This window comes from Bradysia coprophila, unplaced genomic scaffold (assembly GCF_014529535.1).
Source record: "Bradysia coprophila strain Holo2 unplaced genomic scaffold, BU_Bcop_v1 contig_197, whole genome shotgun sequence".
Taxonomy (NCBI): Eukaryota; Metazoa; Arthropoda; class Insecta; order Diptera; family Sciaridae; genus Bradysia; species Bradysia coprophila.
The window spans coordinates 912,875-938,756 of record NW_023503460.1 but is presented as its reverse complement, the minus strand read 5'-3'; the positions used below and the strand labels follow the sequence as shown (position 1 = coordinate 938,756).

Genomic DNA, 25,882 nt, shown 5'->3' with positions numbered 1-25,882 from the left:
TACTTACATTATCTTTCTTTGCCTTGTTATAGACAAGCAATATAGACAGCCCCGTACGAAGTCAACTCTCATAAATTCCTATTTAAACAGCTATATACCGCTATATTTACCTATATTTTCCTATAAATAAACATTTCACAGATAAATATGCTATTATATAGCTCTATATGCCTGTATATAGCTCAATATAGGTTAATATAGATATATATATAGATGTCCATATATGGAATGCCTGAAACACCCCACACACATAACAAATTATTTCCATGTTAACAGAAACTCTCTAAGTACCATTTTTCCCAAGATATATCACTTTTATTAAAATCCAATATGGCCACCGGCAGCCATTTTGTTAGGAGACCGGAAATTTTACCGACGATTCACATTTATTAATACCTTTCAAACAAAAAAAAAATCATGAAATTCGGTCAAAATTTACTCGAGATATTAACAAAAAACACCACCTTCACTGTACGGCCGAGTAGCCAGATAAGAGCTCACTCCAAGAGACCTAGCGCACGCTCCGGTGAACATAATTTCATAAATTTATTTTTCCCTGATTGGTACGGTCAATACCTATCTAATAAAGCGAAAACAGACGAAATATGTTCAAATTTGGCCGACCTACAAGCAAAAACTGCTTGCCGCCCTGTGCCTGGTTCACACCAATTGGTCTAACTCACGAGTCGGGCATCCGATTTCCATAAACTTTTTTTTTGTCGGTATTGTAAAAACCTTTCATTTGACGTATCACTGACAAGTGTAGTGCTTAAATGTTTGGAAATATCGTCGAAAAACACTTAGGCACTTATTGGGCCCCAGCTCCGGAGAGGTCGATCCGAAATCACCCATCTTCGAACTTAGCCTGTCTTTTGAAAATACCAAACGGGGACAAAAAAATTTAGAAATTGGATGTGTTTTACTCAAGTTAGAGAACGGACAGACAAACGGACATTTTTTTTCACTGATTTGGTATCTCTGGACAACCACAATAGGTTTGCGTAAACCTATAAGACCCCAGTACATCGTACGGGTCTAAAAATGTTTTTGTTTGGGAACTTCATTGTTGAAAATGTAACTTCTTATGATTCTTTCACCGTAGAAGGAAGATTTTAATTAAGATTTTGAACCACTTAGCAGTTTTTTTAGTGCGTTTTTATTGGTAGCCGTGATAGATTGTCAAATTGTAATCGATTAAGAGAGAGACAGAGAAACATTTAAGTTCGATAGTCGTCTAATTTTTAGCAAGACTTGCACAAGAGCTCGTTCAGGAACGATTTTTTCTTCACTCAGTGAAGATTTGACGATTCGTTTAATGTTACACTGACAGTTGTCTGACGTCTGCCCCGTCTGCCGTTCAGATACGTGAAAGTAACGAGTTAATTTTCTGTTTATGTTTACATTCCCACAGAGGGATTCTTTTGAATTTCGACTGAATTTCGGCTATTTTTTTCGGGCATTTTTTATATATGCCTAGTTAGGCCTTGGTGCCTAGGCCCCAAAACAAGTCTCAGATTTTTTGATCTTCCATACCTGGCTGGTGGTAATCGGCCAAAAGTCGAAAAATGGGGTTTCGTAGTTCGGATTTCATTTCCGTAAGGTGGCGAGGACACGAGCGTGTATGGGCTCGTTGGAAAGCTGAGGTCGAGTACTCTCGGGGCAAATATTAATTTCAAAAAATTGTATGATAAACGGTCGGATGACTTCCGAAAAATTTCTCAGAATCGATGTAACGTAGGTGACCTTAGACGAGGGCTGTGACCTCCACCTCACTAATGCAATTATTTGATTAAATTATTATTTTTTAAGAATGTGGAGGACCTCAACTTTACAGCGATACTCACTTGCATCCTTAACTTCCCTTAACGGATAAGCTTACTAGACCGAAAGTGGAGAGGAACAGGACTTATATACAAAATGAAGAGAAAGGAGGTGCCACAAAAAACCGACAACAGAACTGTTTTGTTTCTTAGAAATTTATTTGACCATGACGAACATCACTCATCCATCATATCATTCGACACAATGAAAAGTCAGAAAAAAATATTTTCAATATCTCCAGTGCGGTTTTCTAAGATCGACCATCCAGTTCGACCATTTCTTTGATCATCTGAATTGCATCAGGCGTCTCCTCATATGCCTCGTAAATTGAACGGTTAACAGGGCATGATTTTCACTTCCTTCACTGTACCGACACGCTGTCATTGCGTCCAAATAGTCTTACGGATCGATGAGACCGGGCCAAATGTCCTTATTCCCAAACAGTTGCTTCATCTGTTTGAGCAACGTTTCGATCAAAGGATTCTGATTTTTACTGATCAACAGATCCTTTCGCTTCGCCACAATGTTGCCGTCGATAGCTTCTTTGCGGATGCGATTGGCTAGTTCCGTAGGACGCGATACTTGGCCGTACATAAAAAACGAATGTTGCAGCGTTCGTACGTCCTGTAAAAATTTCATTTTGACCAGCATCAATGCTACAGCATATTCTAAGTAAGCATTGCGTCCCGTAAATAGCCAGTTCCGAAACGTCGGCATCTGTAACATCGGGAAATGATTGATCCATGTCATCCCAATATTAATCATCGCTTGTATCGATAGTTGCGTGCCATTTCATGAAATCGTAACACTCCTGATCGTTTCCCTGTCGTATGAATAGTGCTGGAACCATTAATCGAAGCCGCAAATTGTCTTTGCGACAAAATCGCAACATTTCCAGTGCATTATCCAGTGCAGCTTTGACAGCATCGTAGGTCTTGATTTTAACCAAATAGTTGACGAGAAGATATCTTGTTCGCATATAATTGCAGCTCGTATCCAAGATTTCCACTCCCGACGCTGGCATATCGATTCATCAAATGATCCAAAATAACCGAAATGGCAGCCAATTTTTTAACAAATTCAAACCACAACACATCCATTGTAAATTCACTTCATCGAAGTTTCATGACATTTGGGTAACATTTCACGACCAAAATACATCGTGAGAAATCTAACCTCACAGTTACACCTGTCATCGTTAACTGAACGAAACTCAGTGAAGAAAAAATCGTTCCTGAACGAGCTCCAATACAGCCTAACCTTCATTTCAAAAAGTAAGCACATCATCTCAAGTATCAAAGTAACTGAAATACCAAACATCGAGCCGTTTATCTAACCAGGGTATCTAGGGTAAAGATTCGAATCATTGTTGATGACGCGTTGAAATTTTTAAAAAATCTTACTTCAACAGAAAAATATGAAAAATTTGATCTTCTTCTTCTTCTTCTTTTTCAGCCTGTTTCTATCCACTGCTGGATGTAGGCCTCTCCAACTTCTTTCCATTTCGTACGATCCATTGCCATTTGCTGCCAGTTTGTACCTGCAATATTCTTAATTCCGTTTGTCCATCTCTCTGGTGGTCTACCTATAGCTCGTCTTTTATATGGTCGCCAGTTCATGATCTTTTTGGTCCAACGTTCGTCTGTCCTTCTTGTAATATGTCCCGACCAGCTCCATTTCAGAGATGCTATTCTTTCCATGACATCAACGACCCTGGTTTGTTGTCGAATCCATTGATTCGTCATTCTGTCTCTGAGTGTTATTCCAAGCATACTCCGTTCCATGGCTCTTTGTGTCACTCTCAATTTATCTTCGGATGCTTTCGTTGAAGTTAACGTTTCCGCTCCATAAGTGAGCACTGGAAGGACACAAGTGTCGAAAACTTTGCGTTTCAGACTATTATTCATTTTGCTTTTGAAAATTAGCCTGAGTTTTCCGAACGCTGCCCATGCAAGACCAATCCTACGTCTTATTTCTGCTGTTTGGTTGTCCAGACCTAACTTCAGTTTATGTCCTAGATATACATAGCTGTCGACTCGTTCAATGACAGTGTCACCAATTTTGATTTCTCTATCGTCCCCGATGTTGGTCATGACTTTTGTTTTCGATAAGTTCATCTTGAGGCCAACTTTGCTTGCCTCTTCACTTAACTGTTGTAGCATAAGCTGAGCCTGACCTAGATTCGCTGCTATCGGTACAATGTCATCAGCGAAACGGAGATTGCTCAGGTACTCTCCATTTATCTTTATTCCCATTTTACTCCAGTTTAACTTCTTAAAAATACTCTGCAAAATTGCCGTGAATAATTTCGGTGAAATGGTGTCACCCTGCCTTACACCTCGGCCAATACTGAATTTCTCCGTGCTCTTATGAAGTTTTATACATGAAGTAGCATTTTTGTACACATATCGAATTGTGTTGGAGTACCTTGAGTCTACTCTACATTCGTCTAATGCGTCCAATATCGACCATGTTTCCACTGAATCGAAAGCTTTTTCGAAGTCTATGAATAGCAAGACTATGTCGATGTTGTATTCACGACACTTCTCAATAAGCGTTCTCATCACCTGCAAATGGTCGTTTGTGCTGAAACCAGATCTGAAAGCAGCTTGTTCAACAGGTTGGTAGAAGTCGAACTTGTTACTGTTCCTCTTCGTAATGATTTTCATAAACAACTTGTAGAGTGTTGACAATAGGCTTATGGGTCGGTAATTTTCCAGCTTTGTTATGTCTCCTTTTTTATGCAGCAATGTAATTACCGCATTTTCCCAGGCTTCTGGTACTTCTTCCCATTGGAGACATTGATTAAACAAAGCCGTGATTGTCTTTAATAAGGAGTCTCCACCTAGTTTAATGGCTTCCACTGGAACACCATCTTCTCCGGGAGACTTTTTGTTTTTCATCTCGGCTACTGCGGCCTTGACTTCATCAACAGTTATGTCGGGCATATCCTCCGATCCCACGTTTCTTATTATTGGTCTATCTTCGGTTTCTTCCGTTGGACTCTGTCTTGCTGAAGAAAACAAATTCTCATAAAATTCTGTTGCAATATTTAATATCGCATTTCGATCCGTTTGGATCGTTCCTGTTTTGTCTCGTAATTTGAAGATTTCTTTTTTGGAACAGTTGATGGGTGATAATTCGAATAACTTTGCTCGTTCAAGATCCCTAGACTTGAGGTCGGATTCAATTGTCAGCCCTAAATGAGCCCTAAACGTGAAGCCATGATTTAAATAAGAAACACATTGTATATCAACAAAACGCCCATTATGACATGCTTTTTTTCTTAATCATCGGATAACTTTGGTCACTGAGCGGCTCCAAACTCTGGACCGGTTTCAATCATCAGCCCTAAATGAGCCCTAAACGATACACTATAATTTCAGTCAGAAGTTCTTTGAATATCGTTGAAACAGCTAATATGACATGTTTGTGTTTAGAAAAAGCTGAATATCTTTGGCGGGATAGCAGCCCTAAACTCAGGATTGGCTTCAATTTTCAGCCCTAAACTAGCCCCAAATGTTAATATATACTTTCAACTAGTAACACTAACATCCAAAACTGCCAATATGACATGTTTTTTCGAGAAAAAATTGAATAACTATGGTATTTGAGCAGCCCTAAACTCGGAACCGGTTTCAATCGTCAGCCCTAAACTAGCCCCAAATCATAGATTGAGTGGAAAGTCAAAAACCTATTCAGTTTATGACAAAACACTTAAGTGACATGCTTGAAAACTACAAAACGGTATAACTCACGTAAATCGGCAGCCCTAAACTCGGGACCGGTTTTATTCGTCAGCCCTAAACGAGCCCTTTAATATGAGCCATAACTCGACACAGCCCTAAATGGTGGCGGTGCCAGCGACATGTACCTTAATCGAGATAAACAAATTTGCCCTAGCGGGATAACATCGAAATTGTCGTTCTGGACAGATAAATAGATTAACTTTTTCTCGAACTGTTTGTAGATTAAAATAAGGATGAAGAGCCCGGTTATTCAGTCTTCCTTTCAATTATCAAAGAAAATATTTTGATGCCAAACAAAGTTCTTCTAATTTCAATCTTTGTAGAAACTTTTGCTGCAAAACTTCTAAATTATGTCTGTATAAAATAAGTACAAGGACAGATAATAGGACCTTTTGATGTATTAAATATATAATTTCCGCGAAAATAAATACTGGTGCTGGTTTTACAAACCCTATTCATATTTGCTTTCGCTAAGAATATACCCGTGACGTAGTTTTCGCACAGACATTATTGTTCGATCCATCTCAGCAATAAGCACCAATAGTCACAAAAAATTACAAAATTGTGTGACAGGCATGAACCAATGGAAAATGATAGCCTCTTTATAATTGATGGATATTGTGAGAATATTTTGTCAAAGAAATTTTTATTTGTTCCACTTGTGATTTTCATAGCTTGGGAGGTTATCCCATTGCCAACTGTGACATTAAATATACTTGAATGGTTTCGGTTATGGCCAAAGCCCTAGGAGACAAAATCAACTCATTCACCGTGGTGACTACGTTTGTAGTAATATATCCAAGGTAATATAAACCCATTTCTGTGTCTGGTCGTTTATTTTAAATCGCTAAAGAAAATGCTCTTTGCTCGAGAAATTTTAGCAACATAATTTACAGTATTTACCATATTAATTAAAACATAACGATTTTACACACCTACTCCATGAAGCCTCATTAATCATGTTTACGGTATGACTTCAATATGCCTCACAGTGTATAGCAAAAGTACAAAAAAAAGAAAAAACAAAACAAATTTAACGAAAATATAAAAAATTATGTCTACATCTTGATGTCGTAGCTCAATCATAGGTAGATGCTATTTGCACCCGGGTGCAAATAGTCATATAAAAACTGTTTGCACCCGGGTGCAAATAGACATGTCAAGACTTTATTAGAGGTGGCACCAGTGGCACTGATAACTCAAAAAATTATTATTCCCTTCATTTCTGCATATTCGGTATATTACAGTATATCGAATCATAATCGAGAGGTCCAGTGTTCGAATCCGCAGGATGATTTTTCTTTCATTTGCTTTCTATGTAACACTTACTCATAGATATTCTAATGTGTCCGTTGCCAATTCGCAACATTAAAAATATCGAATGTCCTAACGATCCTAAATGTTCAGACGCCTTCTTTCGTACGCCCTTAGAACCATCGACCTGGTTTGGTCTAGGGGGCCGACGTTGCCTAACACTTCTTTTCGCTCTATGAAATATTTCATTTTTTATTTATTTAAAAATATAAAATGAAATATTTTTGACATGGTTCCATGGGCGAAATTATTCCGAATGGTGTCAATTTTATGTTAAAAATAAAAAACATTAATTACTTTAAAAAAAAGCATTTACCGGATTTCCAGATTTGCACATTTTTTTGTATTGATGGGCGCCATCTTGAATTACAGCGCCACCTGCATACTTTTTCAAGCACTTATATTTTTCTCGTATGAAGAGAGGTTCAAGGAACACAAGATTTTTTTCCCACTCAATTCGGATAAAAATTCAATTTTATAGAGCCGAAAGAAGTTTTAGCTGCCCAAACCAGGTCGAAATTGATCAAAATTTGATCAAAAAAAAACTTTTCAGTTGAACAAAAACAAATAGTTATACGGACGTGAAAATCATTAATGTAACTTCACAAATAATTTATTGATAACTTGAGCCCACATGAAAATTGGAAATATTCTCCGAAGTAAAATTTTTAGATTTTCTATTAGCAACTAGAAATTATTAGCAATTAAACGCGACTTAGTTAAGTTATTATTATTTCACTTTTCGTATCATTTGTGTGAGAAAACACAATCAAAACATTGACTGTCGATGTTTAAATTTGAAACCGACAGCAATGTTTTAATGTGTATCTTCTGCTCACGTAGAGCTTCCACAGTTTCCTTTACACTCTTAGATGTTCCCAAAAACTTTAAGCAATTTATCTAATATGTTTACGCATTACCGTACCATTGAAAAATGTAACCAGCAGCTACAATTCGAATGCATCAAGATTTCGCGATATTATAATTTCACAATTAAATATGAGGATATTGTTTTTATTTCAAAATAAAATGTCAACCATTCTTGAAAAGTCTTGAACACCGCCAAAGCCTGTCACAAGCCAGTTTGAAAAAGAGTGGAGGGAATGAAGTTTAACGAGGACGTAGCAGTAGATAAGATAGGATTAGATAGATCAATCTTAAGGCTGAATGAATCGTGAGCTGGAAGCCGAAAGAATTGGGGTTAAGGGACCAACGTTGAGGTGAAACAACACGATCAGGAAGCCCAAGGATAGAACGATCCCAGAATTCTTATTAGCTACTAGGTTAAGCTTTTAAAGGACGTCCTTTAAAAGACGCCAATAACCTTTTGCTCAGATAGGTTCAAAAGAATGGGCAAAGCTTTATGGAAAAGAATGTTCAAAAAGAGTAACACTACCCCGTCGGGCACTGTGCACTTTGATAGGCACTGTGGTCCCGGTACGTGCAGAAATGTGCGGGTCAGAGCTCGGGGATTACCGGGGGCGAGCAAAATAAAGCTTTCATACTCACCAACCCGCAGTAGCAAGCGTGGTGTTTTAATGCTAAAAACCTTCAAACGAAGCCACAACGAATTATACATTGCCACATATAATGCCAGAACATTGTCGTCAAGACAAAAAAATGCAAGAAATGGAAGAAGAGCTAGAAACGATAAAATGGGATGTTGTGGGAGTGAGCGAAGTGAGAAAACCTGGAGTGGAAAAGTGTTAGCATCGCATAAAATGCGTACATTTATGTTCTCGACTTTTTTAACTTCTCGATTGAATTTTTTATGGTGCGAATGTGAGCACCCAAAATCAAAAGTGTCAGAATTATATTGAACAAAAACTTTGCTGGACAACTAGCGCCGCCAGTGTTCATTTAATTAAGTACTTTAGTCCCACAATTCAACCCAAAACTAGTCCCAAAACAGAAAACATGTTAGTTTTCACTTTTCAACGGCTGTATGAGCGAAAGGACAACTCGCACCAGACTAAAAGGCAAATTCACATTTTCGTGTCGGCCTCGCCTCGGATCGAAATTCCCACAAAACTTTGGTCATGGAAATTGATATGAAGAATTCACACATGCAAAGTATGGAGACAGTTCAATTTAAGAATTAGCGTAGCAGTAAAGATGTATTCAAATTAAAGAAGACTCTATACAAAAAATGTAATCAAAAGGAAACCGCAAAAACATTTCAGGGAAATAATAAATAAAGAAAAAATCGATAAAAGCCACGAGCCAACACAATCATCCACCATCTGCCTTCGAACATCTGTCACTGTTAATGTTACTATTATTTGCTGTTATAACGTTTGTTGTGTTGAAACTGTGTTCATATATATATATATATTATATGTATGTGTTCATGTTGCGATTCTTGAGAAATGGAAAATTTTTGAGATATAGAAACAATCGCTAGATTTACGTGACTTCATGTCCAATAAAACCTTATCCAAACAAAATGTGTTTTTACTGCGATTTACTTGGTAATGCGTGTATATTATCCATCGCAGATTTATTTTTGCTTGACGACAAAGATTTGTTAATTTTTGAAAGGTTTTGTACTTATGCTGTAGAGGGAAAGGAAGAGAACCATACGCTAAATAAATAAATAAATAATCGCAGATAATTTAAGTAGTCAAAAACTGTACTATCAACCATGTTAAATCTTTTTGTACTGAGTTAACAACTTGTCTCGAGCATTGGGGGTAAACCCGATTCGTGAGAATGCTGTTTCCGTAAACTTTTGACATTACAATATTTGAGAGAAATGTAAAATGGTCACAATTTTCATACTTGTGAACTTAACGAGCTCCAATGGAGGTCCAGATACAATAATCCATCATAAGAAGACTACGCTGCCATACTGTTCATGATGGGGTGCAAATTATCCTAGCACAAGAATTTTCGAATTGCATTCTTATTCTCGTTCAACGCATGTAAAGGAAGGAAGTTCTTTAAAAAAAATGAATAAAAAAAAATGTTGAAACAGGATACGATTACTACCGCGCCGCATTCATGAAATTCGAATGAGCGATTATAAGGGGACTTTTACAAGGTGCTGTTATATTGTAACTATAATGATACCGTCGACTAAAATAGACGTTCGGATGTTAAAGCCTCGGGCCTATCAAAGTGATATGCAACCAATTATTTCTGTGTAAGACCTATCCATCATTTGGGTTTAAAAAAACGTTGAAGAGGCAGATACTATGCGAATATAATGTCAGCTTCAAAAATAGTCAATCATCCAGAAAAGTCGTTAATTTGTGAAAAGGGTTTTCATTTTTCATTTAAGTTTTAATTGGCCGACATTAGATTGTATATGTAAACAATTTAATTTTGAAACGAATTCTTTATGTAACATTTATAGGTAATAATTTAAAGAGAGAAAAGCTGAAAATATTTATTGGGCAGAACCATAAAACGTTTCATTAATCACTGTTGTTTAAGGGCCAGTACAAACAAATCGAGTGTAAAAGTTTTGTTTTAAAAATGACAAAGCTGCTTCTCCTCACAACCCTTACTTCGTATTTTATTAGTTCACTGAATTCGTTTTGTGTTTGATACAAGATTTTTACGAACAATGTCTCGTGCAACTGCCAATTTATTCGTCTGATGTTAACTATTTGAATGCGAGCTGTAAATATTCGGCGATTGACCCTTACATTGACCTGACAAAAATATCTAGTTGATATTTCTGAGATTTCTTGTAATGTAAGTTGGATTGTGTATGCTGACAGTAGGAGCATTTGGCAGCAATAACGGCTTAAAGCAGCTTTTTGAAAACCTGCCTGATGAAAGATGAATCGTATCTGACAAAATGTTTTTTTTGCATATTTCTTATCGGTATCGGTAATCTCCGTTGTTCATTACTTGAAAACATTCTATTCCCTGTCACCTCTGCATCAGTCTTTGTAGAACATGCTTCTTCTAGAGCTAAAACAGGAATACATTCCATGAATATTATTTGTCACGAATAAAAAGATACTCACTGTGAATCTGTTATGCTCGTTACATTCACAAATATTCATGGCGAATATTCTTGTGTTGGTCCTAGCATATTTATATCTGTCTCGAACATAACAGATATATTCACAATGGATATCTTTCCTGTCGTTCGCTGCTATTTCACTTGGATTGAAACCACGAAATTACAGTATACGTGTGAATTCGTATACCGAGAGAATAATTTTTGCATACATATTATATGTATGATTCGTCTCGACGGTAATTTCGGTAATTTCGTGGTTTCAATCCTGTGATGCACACAATTTTACACTCGTCACACCATGAAATACACAAACAACAAAACCAAATATAATACACACCGTTCAAGGTTGAACTTGTATGTATAGAAGAAGAATGAGAATAAAAACGAAACCGAAAATACGTGATATAAAGCCGAACGAGTTGATCCTTCGATGTGCATCACACTACTCGTTGATACGGATAGTAAGCTCCGCCTTCGTATCAAATTTCTCTCTTTGACGAATAACATAAACATTAAGTAAAACATCGCCTGGATCCCTAGACCTGTTTACAATGTCTGCTGAGAAAGTGTGGTTTCCGATAACTTTTGACGCGTGATATTCAGTGTTTTCATGGTTTGGCGAGTGTAAAATATATATCGTCATCCATCCAATAGCTACTTCTGCACGTAAATTAATGCTCCACAACAACTATCCGATTACTTTCATAAATTATTCCAATATTTATACGAACTCTTGATGAACATCCTCTGCATAATTTATGAAATTTTACAGCATCAAAGTTATGCGTATCGTACACAGCATAATATAGTAACGTAACGTGTCGGTACAATTCTATTTGGCGATTCGACAGTCATGATTAAACACAATCTTGTAACATCTCCATATAGAATACCTAAATAACCTTTGAACTAAATGAAGTTTACCTAAATTCATGCGTGTAATAAACCACTATTCTGATTTAACCTTCTTACCTTCCGAAAGAAACTTCTACGTTGCTTTATACACACCAATGGCATACACATGAAATGCGGAAAATTTCGGAAAACTGAAATTATGAACTTTTCACTTCCCATTAACTATAAACCCCACACATTTAGCTTGATCACATGTATATCATATGCGTTTATATTGTGTCCTGTCCTTAATTATGTGCATAATACACTTATTAAATGCTTGAACATTTTAAGTAACATTATACAAATATAGTCACATAATCGGGGAGCTGTTATTGTGTTATGGTTTTCAGAGACACTAGATTTATACGAAGAACTCTGAAGTAAAATACCGTAATATAAATTTAGGACATGGCAGCGGTCGTCGTTCAATCGTTTTGGTCGAAATTCTATTTGTGAAAGAATAAATAGACTGTTTTAGGTGTCGCGTCGCTGCGCTATGTTAATATCAATCAAGACATTTTGTTTAGGTATCAAAAGCATGTAATAGTTTATTTACATAACAAGAGATAACAGTTGAAAAGTCTCTTTTTCGTGTGTTTATTGACGTCGGCTTCGCCTCGGATCAACAAAATTCACACGAAAACTCTACTTTTCAACTTTTTATCTTTTGTTATGTAAATAAACTATTACATGCTTTTTACTATGCGAGTGATGTAAAGGTTATTGCCTATACATGTAATAGCCTTATTACATGCACCAGCGTAGTAAAATATTTATTTCAGCGACATATGAAAATTTTGAAAACAATTTTCATTCGAGGTTCTCGATATAAAATATGAACGTCTGGCACGTTTTGTTGTCGTTATACATACTACACTACATACATCAACATCATGGCTTTCCACATCGATATACGGATACAAAGTTAGTTTCTATTAAAATTAGTTTATCAAAATGATTGCCTTTCAACCCAATAAATCAAATTCCTTCTACGGATCTCCTAACGGTTTGGGATAAATAAATTTGAAATTGACGAACCGCTTCTAAATCAAAAATTTAACCATGGACAGAGCCAAAGATTGGTTTCCATAACATTTTGTTTTGATATTTTTTTATGTATCGTATGGATGGACTAGAAAACGAATTTGTCTGTGTTCTGGAACTTTTAATTATTAATTAATAAAAAAAACTACCAAATTTTAAAGTAGTAGCGCTTACAGCTGTGAGACAATGATATGTACGAGTTAATAAATTTATTGCGACCAAATTGGTGGCATAACGTCTGGTATTATAAGGATGTTGAACTGAGACTAATGTGGTTTTTCATTTCGAACATTCCAATCCGATCTGAAGCAACAGAATTCAACTTGACTCATCAAGTTTTAATGACTTAATAAGAAACTATTGCAAATTTCTATTTGTTTACAGGACTGTCACGGGTCCCCAACGAACAGTCCAGCGCCGATACAAGACGACACCCAAAATTATATTATTGATTCCGGTTATCAAAATGCAACACATACACAGGTGATTATTTTTAAGCCTTAAAAAAACCTATAACGTATGGTCGGCGGTCTCATAAGCAAAACCGTGAACATTTAAAGTGATTTAGCTTTTGTGGCACCTACTTTCAGACACTTATTAATACTTTTTCCGCTGTTATAATTACAGATTCAGTTTCGGCGAGGGTTAGAAACATGTGACCCACATGACATCACAATTAGTGTAAGTACAATGAAATTCGTCTAACTTATTTTAAATCCACTTTATTTAGTCAATTTTTCTTCATTTTATTAAAAATTCAAATTCATTTTATTTTCCAATTAATAATCACAATCAAGTCTGAGACATTATTTACATTCACCCGCCCGGATAGGACTAAACTATTACTAAACATAATTATTATTCTCGCTTATCTGAACCAGTTCTTAATACGGTCTGCTGCGATTTGAAGAACGTCTACGTTGCTGTTTTCCATTTTGGCCCGTTAGATCTAGTCCAATTTCTTCGGATAATCGTTGAACGACATCGCTATATCCGTTTTTCTCAGCCAATTGCAACGGGGTGATACCTAAATGATAGAATTCACATTTACTAGTGAAAATTAAATGTGTAGATACGCTGTCGTAGATAAAATACCATTTCAGATGTAACGATCTTGTATTTTGGTTTATTAATCTGCGGTTAATTGCACCTTAGAACTAGGAAATTGATTGATTAAAGACATGTTAGATGTTCATACGTCTCAAGCAATCTTGCTTGGTGACTTGTATATCACAAAAGGGATAAAATGGTTCGCTCGCCAATTTTAGTGAGATATTATGACTTTCAACCTGTAATAAAAAGTCCGTTGTCTTGCATTCGGAATTAAGAATGGATTCAAACGAGAAGAAGGTTAAAGAAGGTACGCGTTTTACGGAAAGCCCAAATACTGAATTACCAGAAATGAAACTGCGAAAAACACATTAGCGTCATTTCGCTAAATTGTTTTTCCATTGCACCAGCAAAATGTCTCTAGAAACCTAGTCACACTACTTGTGCCAGTGCAATTACGCATCATGGGTAATCTCACAACATCATCGAGTGGTGCTTATATGACAATATATTTTCAAAACTCACAAATTGTTCACTTTTCACGAAACGTCTAATCTGCAAAGTAATTTATCTCTTTACACAAAATATGCGTTTTTTTTTCTTACCATGCACAGATTGAATTACATTTGGCGATGGTGTGAGTTGACAGAAAAGATTCACAACATTCAAATGTCCTCTCATTGCAGCTACACAAAGTGGTGGCAAAAAACTCGATTCGGTATAATCCTTGTACGTCCATTTCGCTAAAAGTATTTCGATACATTCAATGCATCCAGCATACGATGCCAAGGTTAATGCGTTTTGTCCTAACGGAATTAAAATGATTTCAGTTCTGTGTGAGACTTTCAATTCGCTTTTTGGATGTACCGTGTACGTTGATAACTTTGCAATTTGCTTGGCCGATTTCCAACAATAACTGCATACAATTGGATTTTCCCAAATAAGCGGCCTGAAGCAAGGGTGTATTACCGGTGTCATCTTTGCATTCAACACCCGAAGCCGATTTAAGCAATTGCTGTTTCAGAGATGGTGCGTCGCCTTGCTGAATCAGGCTTTGTAGTAGTTCTGAAAATGTTAATCGAAATTCATTGATTAAAAGTCACGTAGAAAATAATCGAACCAACCGAATTCCGTAAATTCGGTATTGTTAAGATCGTCAGTATCATTCTCCATCACTAAATTTTGTTTAATCAATTGGAAGTTCGATTTTGTAGAGGATAAAGTTACTGCATTACTTATTATGACGAGTTTTTGTTTATTTTACCACTGACACATTACACGCACGAATAGGGTGACCTAAGGTCTAAAGATAGGGTAACCCAATCGACTTTCGATCTAATTCATCGCTGAATAGAATTCACGTCGTAAGTGCACTACGAATTCAAAATGTCATGGTCTATCTAACGAGCCGTTAATCGCCCATTCTCTTTTAAATTTCAGAAGATGAGCATTTGCATAAGAAAATAGGACAATTGTCACGGCAGGACTGACGAACGCTTTACACAAAAAAAAGAGATTTCATCCTTAGTTAATTGGCACAGGCTCCACCAATTTTATAGTGTCGTGTTCTATAATTTCCACATAACCGGATTCTAAACACTCCGTTACTTGAAACTCTCACGATACGATGAAAAAGCTCCATATAAACCGATTGCTTGAATGCGTCTTTCGTTCAAGATGTGTACTGGTGACAGGTCATCGATTTCTAATCTCTTCAAACTTTTATGGTACTCTATAAAGTATTTCTCGAACATCATTCGTTTTTATTAAATTCATGAGAAATTCAACTTGAATTTATTTCACTTTAGACCTTTAGAGCGTTTGGCACATTATACCTACTATATATTATAGATATATACCGGAACGTATATATAACGTTGAGATCATTTGTTTTGCGTATTAGAGTACAAGTCAATCAAAAAGCATTACAATGTCTTATTCGAACGTGTGTAAAATTTATGCGTATAAGTTGCGTAAAACGGATGGGAGAACATGAAAAATCTTTAAAGGAACACCGTCGTCTTCTGTTGTGTAATACAGCATTTACGATAGGGTTTTGTGTATTTCATTTGCGTTACTGATAAGCATTGATTTTTTGAACATTTTTAAATTTACGATTTGAAAATGAAATAGACTTTATTTATCACAAACGGTGTGTGCGTATTGTGCGCTATATACACGACGGACATCAGAGTGAACAAATTTACCCTAAAGGTTTTCCAAGCAATAGTCATTTGTGTACCTGTTTTGGACGATTGATTTTAGGCAATTTCGCGGATTGTAGGCCGAACGAAGTGAGGTCTACAAGCGAAAGTGCCTTAAATCAACCGTCCCAAACAGGTGCACATGTGAGTTTTCATGCAGAGGGCCGGAAACCCGAGAAAATTCGAAAAATTGCCCTCATTTTCGGCCCCGAAGCATGAAAAATTATTTTCATTACACCAACTACGAAAGTTGTAATTTTCGCTTCCCGAATGAGATGCGAAAGTATAAAAATTCAACTCTCAGTTAGCCACGACATCACAAGAGGTGCGAAAATACTTTCGCCTCCCAACAGAGGAGCGAAAGTACTTTCGCCCCTCAAACGAGGATGCGAAAGTAAATGACAGCAACAACATGTGTTCCGTCTGGTGTCGTTGTGATCACTGTGATTGTTGTGATAGAAAAGAACGTTGCCAATAATTTATAAATTTTTCTTTTTCATGCTTCGGGGCCGAAAATGAGGGCAATTTTTCGAATTTTCTCGGGTTTCCGGCCCTCTGCATGAAAACTCACATGTGCACCTGTTTGGGACGGTTGATTTAAGGCACTTTCGCTTGTAGACCTCACTTCGTTCGGTAATGTCGTTTTACTTTACAGACCAGTCCACTTTCTGTAATATTCTTAGAACCTTCTCAGACGATACAATATTAAACAATACCTTATTGAGTCAACAACAAACCATTTATTTTGGTAAAATAATAGTTGAAACCACCGCCCGTATTAACTTGATTGCTGCTGGTTAGTTTATCTATTAAAGTCGTCTCCGAAACAAAACAGAAATATAAAGAGTAAACAGAACTTACATTAAACATTAATTCGATACCCAATATTCTGAACAGTTTAATGTTAATGCGCGATGATCATCATATTTAGCAAATAGAAATTTTTTTTTTATTTCAGGCAGACACAATTAAGGTTTTATGGTCGTATGGTGACAAGGATCCCATATTTGATGAGATGAAAGGGCATGGCGTTAATAGAGGATTTAAACCACTACATTTGATGGCACCAATGTCTAGGAAACCATTGCATAATAGAGATGTTCGACAGTGGGATCTCACTGTGAAAAATGTGAGTACATGCTTCTTCGCTTTCTTCTTAATACTACAGTCTTTTAAATTTTGAAACTTCTTAAATTCACCAGATAGATGAGTTTAGTTGTATATTGTACACTGTATATTTCGAACTAGCTAAATAGTTCTAGATTCGGTACGACGATACAAATTAACTGAAGATTGTGCTATCAATCGGCCCAATTATAACGATATGTGACACCTATACTTTGAGTAGTCTAATGAAGTGATTCATCAATACTTACATGTGTTGGAGGTATAGTTATATATGAGCCGGTTGTAAAGGACGGTTCGAAATTGGAAATAAAATTTTTGTTCAGTCCGGTGGTTCAGATCGTTGACCGCTTGCTTCATACGCAAGAGGTCTCGGGTTCGAATCTCATTAGGGCGCGTACAACAAAAATTTTATTTCCAAATTTCAATTTGATCTCTCATACTTTGCACTCTTCAATTTCAAAAATTAGTCTAACGGTCGGTGTGTCCGAAGCAATACAACGTCCAGAATAATTATTTATTTCGTTTCAGCTGATCCACTCATACAAACTTCTTTTATGTCTTTCTACGGTTATACCACTACCACGTGCATGCGTGTAACTATTTAAGCCGTATAAACACTTTTGTTTGTATGAGTCAACCAGCTGAAACGAAATGCATAAGTTGTATCAGAGCCACCGACTGTATACTCTAACATTATCTTTCAATTTTTTCAAATTAATCTGAAAACAAAATCTTTTGAAATGTTATATCAACAGAAAACAATTCGGAGCAAAATAGAACAAATAAGTGAAATAAAAAAGGCTCTGGGAACACTGTAGACTAGGGTGTGTCGATTTCAATTATTTTTTTAGTCATTCCGGGTTCCGCCCTACCGCGATTCACCCTCGCACTAGCAATAATAATCAGCAATTTTTTTTTTTCTAAGTCAATATAAGCTTGCACCGTCACTTTTTCAAAAATTTTCGAGCTACACGAGATAGCTGGATTATGGGTCCGAACCAAAAAAAATCTATAGATGCTTTTGCAAAGTTTTCACTCTGTACGGCATCTAGAGGGTCTACTAGAACATACAAAAATTAAAAAAAGTTAAAAAAATGTTTTACCGTCATTTTGGTATAGCATCAAGTTTCAACGAGGTGGAATTTTCAAGAATTTTGTAAGTGGAAAAGTCATCTCACCTGGGTGAATTTTTTTCAAGCTATTGTTGTGATAGCTCATTTTGTAGGTATTTCAATAGCGCATCCAGCAAACGTACAGTTTCGATAGGTAAATTTAAATATTTTTTGGTTTCACTGTTGGAAGCCCCATAAATGGGGCATTTCTTTGGGTATTTTCGAAAACATAACAAATTGGCTTCTCTTAAAAAACGAAATCTTACTATTTTCAGCTTTTAAATGTGTTATTCATGAATAATATTTGAATTTCTGTCAAAATTTTTCATTTACTTGCTGTATTTAAAATGTTAATTGTCTCCATACTCGAAGAAATGCCCAATTTTTGGGCCTTCCAACAGCGAAACCAAAAAATATTTAAATTTATCTATCTAAACTGTATGTTTGCTGGATGCGCTATTGAAATACCTACAAAATGAGCTATCACAACAAAAGCTTGAAAAAAATTCACCCTGAAGAGATGACTTTTCCACTTACAAAATTCTTGAAAATTCCACCTCGGTGAAACTTGATGCTATACCAAAATGACGGTAAAACATTTTTTTAATTTTTGTATGTTCTAGTACACCCTCTAGATGCCGTACAGAGTGAAAACTTTGCAAAAGCATCTGTAGATTTTTTTTGGTTCGGACCCATAATCCAGCTATCTCGTGTAGCTCGAAAATTTTTGAAAAAGTGACGGTGCAAGCTTATATTGACTTAGAAAAAAAAATTTTTGCTGATTATTATTGCTAGTGCGAGGGTGAATCGCGGTAGGGCGGAACCCGGAATGACTAAAAAAAATAATTGAAATCGACACACCCTACTGTAGACACGTATAATAAGAATATGATGGATGATTACAACGTTCTCTGATTCTGCTTTTTTATTTTTTATTTTACCCATAACTAAATGTTATGCTCTTTGTATCCATTCGTTTTGTATTCGTTACAACAATAGGAAGCACCATTATCCAATCATGTAAATAAAATGCAATCAAAATGCAAAACACGATCCATCTCTCAAAGGTATAATGTAATTTGGGGAAAATAGAGATACTCGTCAAGATGTTTACGTGTGGCTTTGAAATGCTAAAGTGTGCTTTTAGGTTGAATATATTTTAAGGAACTTTTTTTTTTCTTCGTTGTACTGTATTACCTTTTAGTTAGATTGGTGAATAAAATTGATGTACTTTTGTGTTATTTAGGGAACAATGCTTCTTACATTTATACAAACATTACCCGCCTTTCACTGTATGTGTTAGAAATTCGTATGGCTTTCACCCAACGTACAACGAGCTTTCTGTTCAGTTCTTGTTCAGAAAACCTAATACTTCGAAACAAATAGTTGCTGAATATACTCCAAATTTGTTAAAACTAAACAGCCTCGATGAAGCGGGTAACAGTGGCAGAGTCGTTTTGTCGTTGCGTCATATTGCGACAAAGTGGTACAACGAAAAAGTGACAGTTGAGAAAATTATAAATCAGATTTCTTGTTTTGATGTGGTTGATTTTGATGATTTTTCGTTTTTTGTGTGAAAAAGTGTGCAAAATTATGATTTTATTATTAATAATTGGTTAGCAATGTACCATCCGTGTACAGTGTGCTCATAGATATTAAAATCGGTGTTCAATGTTTTCAAAAACGTAAAAACCCGTGGCTAATGTTCTCGCTTTCATAAACATTAAAATTGTTTTTATGTGAATAGATCCAAAGAAACTGTTACATTGAGATATGTACCTAGGATAGCACTCACACGACCTGATTCATTTCCTGTGCTCAAAACGGTCTAGATTCTAGGCCTGAGACTTTTTCTGAATCTGTTTATGTGATGAGATTTTCGCTGTTTCAGTTCCTGTGATCAATCGATTAAAAACCTAAACCCAACCTGATTTCAATTAGACTTTCTCGTTTCAGGCTAGGTTTGAGCTGTTGCGAGTATTAATTAGAAAAATGTTGATTGTTTCTTGTGTTCAATCAATTAAAATTGAATTCTTAAAAATTCAAATTCAAAAATGTTGCGCTAAGAAAATCCAAATTTTACGACAGAACCACTTTGTCGCATTTTCTCATGTCGTAAATTTCTGTCTCTGCCACTGTTACCCGCTTCATCGAGGCTGTTTAGTTAAAACGAGGAAACTTACAGACGTATCAATTTAAAAAATCGATACAAATAGTATATTTTGTAAACGTACAGCCACCTCAGAATGATTAGAAAGAAATTATGTGATTCCTTATATTTTTGAGTTCCAACGTTTCCACACATTTTGAACTTAATACTAGCGTCATCTGTTCGACACTGATTCACTGAAACAGAACTTTATGTCCACAACGATTTCGCACCAAATTCAAAATTTCTTGACAATTTTTTTTAAACCAATAAATAGCATGAAATCGATAAAATCAAAGAAGAAAATTTGTTTCGGAGCAATCAAACCTTACTGTAAGTTTCAATTACTCACAGACGTATCTCTAATTGAGGAAAATTGAAAATAATATTTTCGATTTTTCGACATCAACACATGGACGCTAAAAATGTAACAATGACCATTTAATCATTCGATAAAATCAAAGAAGAAAATTTGTTTCGGAGCAATCAAACCTTACTGTAAGTTTCAATTACTCACAGACGTATCAAAGTGCACAGTGCCCGACGGGGTAGTGTTACTCTTTTTGAACATTCTTTTCCATAAAGCTTTGCCCATTCTTTTGAACCTATCTGAGCAAAAGGTTATTCGTCCTTCTAAAGCTTAACCTAGTAGCTAATAAGAATTCTGGGATCGTTCTATCCTTTGGCTTTCTGATCGTGTTGTTTCACCTCAACGTTGGTCCCTTAACCCCAATTCTTTCGGCTTCCAGCTCACGATTCATTCAACCTTAAGATTGATCTATCTAATCCTATCTTATCTACTGCTACGTCCTCGTTAAACTTCATTCCCTCCACTCTTTTTCAAACTGGCTTGGGACAGTCTTTGGCGGTGTTTATTAAACGTTGATTAGAAGAGAGGAGAATGATGGTGTATATCTTTTTTACTCTTCTAACCAACGCATTCGTACATATGAACAAAAGCTTCGCTCTCCAGATCTAAACTATTTTTTAAAATTCTAAAAAAAATACGGGTCCAATATTTTAGTCTTCCGGACCAGATAGACACCATGCCAGATGAATTTGAGACTATTTCTCTAAAATGAACAGGCCTAATGTGTGTATTTATTGTATTTTTCTACTAAACTAAAGCAACAGAATGTGGCTTCGATATGAAGTAAATTGTTTTGATGACTGTGACTACAACTAATTGGTTAATATTTTGATAGACAAAATGTCGAAATAATTATAAATCATCAAAAGTTGTGTTGTTAACACACTTCAATTAAAATATGGAAAGTGATTCCTGCGCTACCCTTACAAGTCAATGTACAACACCTTGATGCATGACGTGAATGTTGTTTTTTTCTTCATAATTTCTTTCATTTGATCTATTTATCGTGCAATTGTCAATCAATCGTGTAGTCTTTGAAAGAAAATTTTCGGTGTTTGAATTTTGGATTCCTTTTTATAACTGTGCCATCAATTTTTATGGTAACAGTTTTGTAAATCTTCTAGTTCAAATAAAATCGCAAGCAAAAAATGCAAATCAACATTTTTTTACATTAAAATAATTAAATAACTTTCACCAAAATTTGTTTCGTTTCATTTCAAATACGTTCAATTGTAAGAGTTACGATTGTAACGTGAAATGTACTATACCCTCCATGATGAGCACTCTGAAAATTGAGGAATGCATTCAATACATTGTTTTTTTTTGTTGACATTTTGACATTCGTATCATAGTTTAGAAATTTTTCGATTCTCTAGTGATGCTTCCAAAAGTAATGCTTTTGGTGCATTTAAATTATTTCAAAGTTATTTAAATTTTGTTGTGTTATCGTACAACTTTCAATTGTTCAGTTGTGAATCTTTTTTTATTAAATTAAGTAGTGTAAGTAGGACGAAATCACGAATTTCTATATGGTGAAAAGTGTTTTCATACTTCCGACTTACGCAAGCATTATCTCGCTTCCTTCCAGAGTTTTACGAGAAATTTGAAATTAATAGAAGTGTTGAACTATTTCAAAAAAAGGGTTAAAATTTTATGAAGGTTCAGTAAGATCTTAAGATCATAAAATCTAATTTAATTTTTGATCATCACTCTCTACCGATTTGGCTTTGTTTTTACATTGTGACAGGTCTTTGTTGTTTCGTTTTTTTAATTTAAAGTATAGTCCAAAAAACACACAGAATATGAAAAGACCTGTCACAATGTAAAAACAAAGCCAAATCGGTAGATTTGAGTGATGATCAAAAATTAAACTGATTTTAAAATTTTAACCCTTTTTTTGAAATAGTTCAACACTTTTATTAATTTCAAATTTCTCGTAAAACTCTGGAAGGAAGCGAGATAATGCTTGCGTAAGTCGGAAGTATGAAAACACTTTTCACCAGATAGAAATTCGTGATTTTGTGCTACTTACACTACTAAAAAGATTCACAACTGAACAATTGAAAGTTGTACGATAACACAACAAAATTTCAATAACTTTGAAATAATTTAAATGCACCAAAAGCATTACTTTTGGAAGCATCACTAGAGAATCGAAAAATTTCTAAACTATGATACGAATGTCAAAATGTCAACAAAAAAAACAATGTATTGAATGCATTCCTCAATTTTCAGAGTGCTCATCATGGAGGGTATAGTACATTTCACGTTACAATCGTAACTCTTACAATTGAACGTATTTGAAATGAAACGAAACAAATTTCGGTGAAAGTTATTTAATTAATTTAATGTAAAAAAATGTTGATTTGCATTTTCTGCTTGCGATTTTATTTTAATAAGAAGATTTACAAAACTGTTACCATAAAAATTGATGGCACAGTTATAAAAAGGAATCCAAAATTCAAACACCGAAAATTTTCTTTCAAAGAATACACGATTGATTGACAATTGCACGATAAATAGATCAAAAGAAAGAAATTATGAAGAAAAAAACAACATTCACGTCATGCATCAAGGTGTTGTACATTGATTTGTAAGGGTAGCGCAGGAATCACTTTCCATATTTTAATTGAAGTGTGTTAACAACACAGCTTTTGATGATTTATAATTATTTCGACATTTTGTCTATCAAAATATTAACCAATTAGTTGTAGTCACAGTCATCAAAACAATTTACTTCATTTCGAAGCCACATTCTGTTACTTTAGTTTAGTAGAAAAATACAATGAATACACACATTTTTACATTGACACTGCCTTGTACATTTTGTAACTTTTCAGACATGTCAAATGATTAAATGGTCATTGTTACATTTTTAGCGTCCATGTGTTGATGTCGAAAAAATCGAAAATATTATTTTCAATTTTCTTCGATTAGGGATACGTCTGTGAGTAATTGAAACTTACAGTAAGGTTTGATTGCTCCGAAACAAATTTTCTTCTTTGATTTTATCGATTTTATACTATTTATTGGTTAAAAAAAAATTATCAAGAAATTTTGAATTTGGTGCGAAATCGTTGTGGACATAAAGTTCTGTTTCGGCGAATCAGCGTCGAACAGATGACGCTAGTATTAAGTTCAAAATGTGTGGAAACGGTGGAACTCAAAAATATAAGGAATCACATAATTTCTTTCTAATCATTCTGAGGTGGCTGTAGTTCTGCTGATAATAAAAAAATGTAGAAGTGTCACAGTTTAGTGCTTTTATGCGATTCGGTAGCTTAATCTATAAATTACAATCACTACAATGGAATCATTCCAGTAAATTTCCATATACCGAAATAGTATGTTACATTGGGTGCTGCGGAGGTAGTTCATTACATGAGGGATCAATTTGTGATACGAGCGGAACTCACAAGTGTGTGTTTGAGCACCAAGGTTTGAAAACTGTTATTTTGACAAGGGTAGAGTTTGCATATCCGAGCCGAAGGCCAAGTCAAAATAACAATTTTCAAACCGAGGTGCTTAAAACACACGCTGAGTTCGCGAGTTCACAAATTGATTCCGAATGTAATGAACTACCAAGCAGCACCCAATGTATATAGTTTTAATGCATGCCCCTCCGGAAAATAACATTACATGTATGTATGAAAAAAAATTAGGCAAATACTTTTCATTCTCACAAAAAAAAGAAAAAACAAACAAACTGCTGTTACATTGAAACGTTACACAAACGAATATAGCTCACATACCACACACGCACATACTTCTTTAAAAATATTGATCCCAAAAATATCAGTGTTGTTACTACTGTAGCAGTTCTCTAGTGAGGTAATAAACTTTATCGCATACGCGGTGTGATTCCCCGAAGAAATTATTCACCTAGGATATATAAACAAACATTATACTTATGTAAATTGTCAAAGTGTCATTCGCATATCTTGTTGTCTCGTTTTCGCTTATGCGATAAAAAGGAATATGCACGTATGACAAGCCGGCTCGGCAAGCCTCGACCACTTTTTCATACGTGTATAATATTTATTCCCGAACAGACACAAAATGTGTCCATAGGTAATAAACGATTTCCGAGGGGGGCATACATACATGTAATGTTAATTTTCCGGAGGGGACATGCATTAAATGTATTTTACTTGCAGCACCGTTGACACTTGAAACACAACTAAATTTCAATGTGTGAAAACGATTTAATTTTCGAATAAGTTCCATCCAGAATGAACTGGCCGTTAAAGATTACGGGCTTAAGGCCGTAATGTGTGATCTGTCATTGATTATTTACATAGCGATGAATCAGTGATGTAAATTCAACGTACCGAGTGGTACACGTTAAAATATCTTACGTAATTGCTCCCTCTCGGCAATTTTGCTGCAATCTCATCAGGGTTTGTGTTTAGACACGAATTTGATCCAGATCAAACATTAAATTCGATGAAAAAATGTTTGCTGCTTCAAGAGAATAAAGTAGAGTGACAAAAATCCCATTGATTTATTATCGTCTATGCACTCACCTCACACAACGCACATCAAGAATGAGTGGTACTCTAAATAGAGAACTGAGACGGGACAGTGTATCAAACAAAATTTTGGGCACTGTAAAAAATCTGGAAATCTGTTGCAATATAATCGGGTAATAAATTAAACTGACTTCTTAGACACATCCATCGGTGGCTTAAACGAAAAAGGCAGCCTATCAGGGTAATTAAGAAGATTTGAGTTTCATGTACATTTAATAAATCCAGCTCTATTGTGCTTAGAATAGGTAGAACAGTATGGAACAATGGAACTGTGGAAGAAACATTGATCAACTTGTATTTTATATATATATATATATATATATATATATTTATATGAGCAATATAGTTGTTAGGTGCTCGCTCCGTATCTGGTGTTTAATTTATCTTTGGTTTATTCTGTTGCCTTTTGTTCATATTCTCTATTTAACTTTTTCAAAATATTGTAACTTTTTGAATAACTGAAACATTGTCTGCAGATATATTTATGAAATTATTGCTTATTCAGTAAGGTTCAGGCTACATAACTTCAAATT

At 35.3% G+C, this 25,882-nt stretch overlaps 2 protein-coding genes across 2 annotated transcripts in view; one reads left to right on the top strand and one right to left on the bottom strand.

Moving 5' to 3' along the window:
• LOC119075287 (MOXD1 homolog 1-like) overlaps positions 1-25,882 on the top strand; it is a 50,553-nt gene that overhangs the window by 3,762 nt on the left and 20,909 nt on the right. Inside the window, exons 2-4 of the mRNA XM_037181675.1 lie at positions 13,189-13,287; positions 13,432-13,485; positions 17,017-17,187. Coding sequence (XP_037037570.1) covers positions 13,189-13,287; positions 13,432-13,485; positions 17,017-17,187 — 324 coding nt within the window. The remainder of the gene's footprint in view (positions 1-13,188; positions 13,288-13,431; positions 13,486-17,016; positions 17,188-25,882) is intronic.
• LOC119075290 (DNA replication inhibitor plutonium) lies at positions 13,501-15,141 on the bottom strand. The gene is made up of 4 exons (XM_037181688.1): positions 14,979-15,141; positions 14,722-14,919; positions 14,460-14,660; positions 13,501-13,831 (listed from the first exon to the last, which is right to left on the bottom strand). The coding sequence occupies exons 1-4, from the start codon at positions 15,025-15,027 to the stop codon at positions 13,689-13,691; spliced, it is 591 nt and encodes a 196-aa protein (XP_037037583.1). The 5' UTR covers positions 15,028-15,141; the 3' UTR covers positions 13,501-13,688.

What these genes read in the sequence shown, in the direction of transcription:
- LOC119075290 (XM_037181688.1), bottom strand. Translation starts at nt 15,027, where the DNA reads ATGGAGAATGATACTGACGATCTTAACAATACCGAATTTACGGAATTC. An exon ending in TACCGAATTTACGGAATTCG is followed by an intron (nt 14,920 to 14,978) that starts GTTGGTTCGATT and finishes TAACATTTTCAG; the next exon opens with AACTACTACAAAGCCTGATT. An exon ending in TGTAATTCAATCTGTGCATG is followed by an intron (nt 13,832 to 14,459) that starts GTAAGAAAAAAA and finishes TCTATCATTTAG; the next exon opens with GTATCACCCCGTTGCAATTG.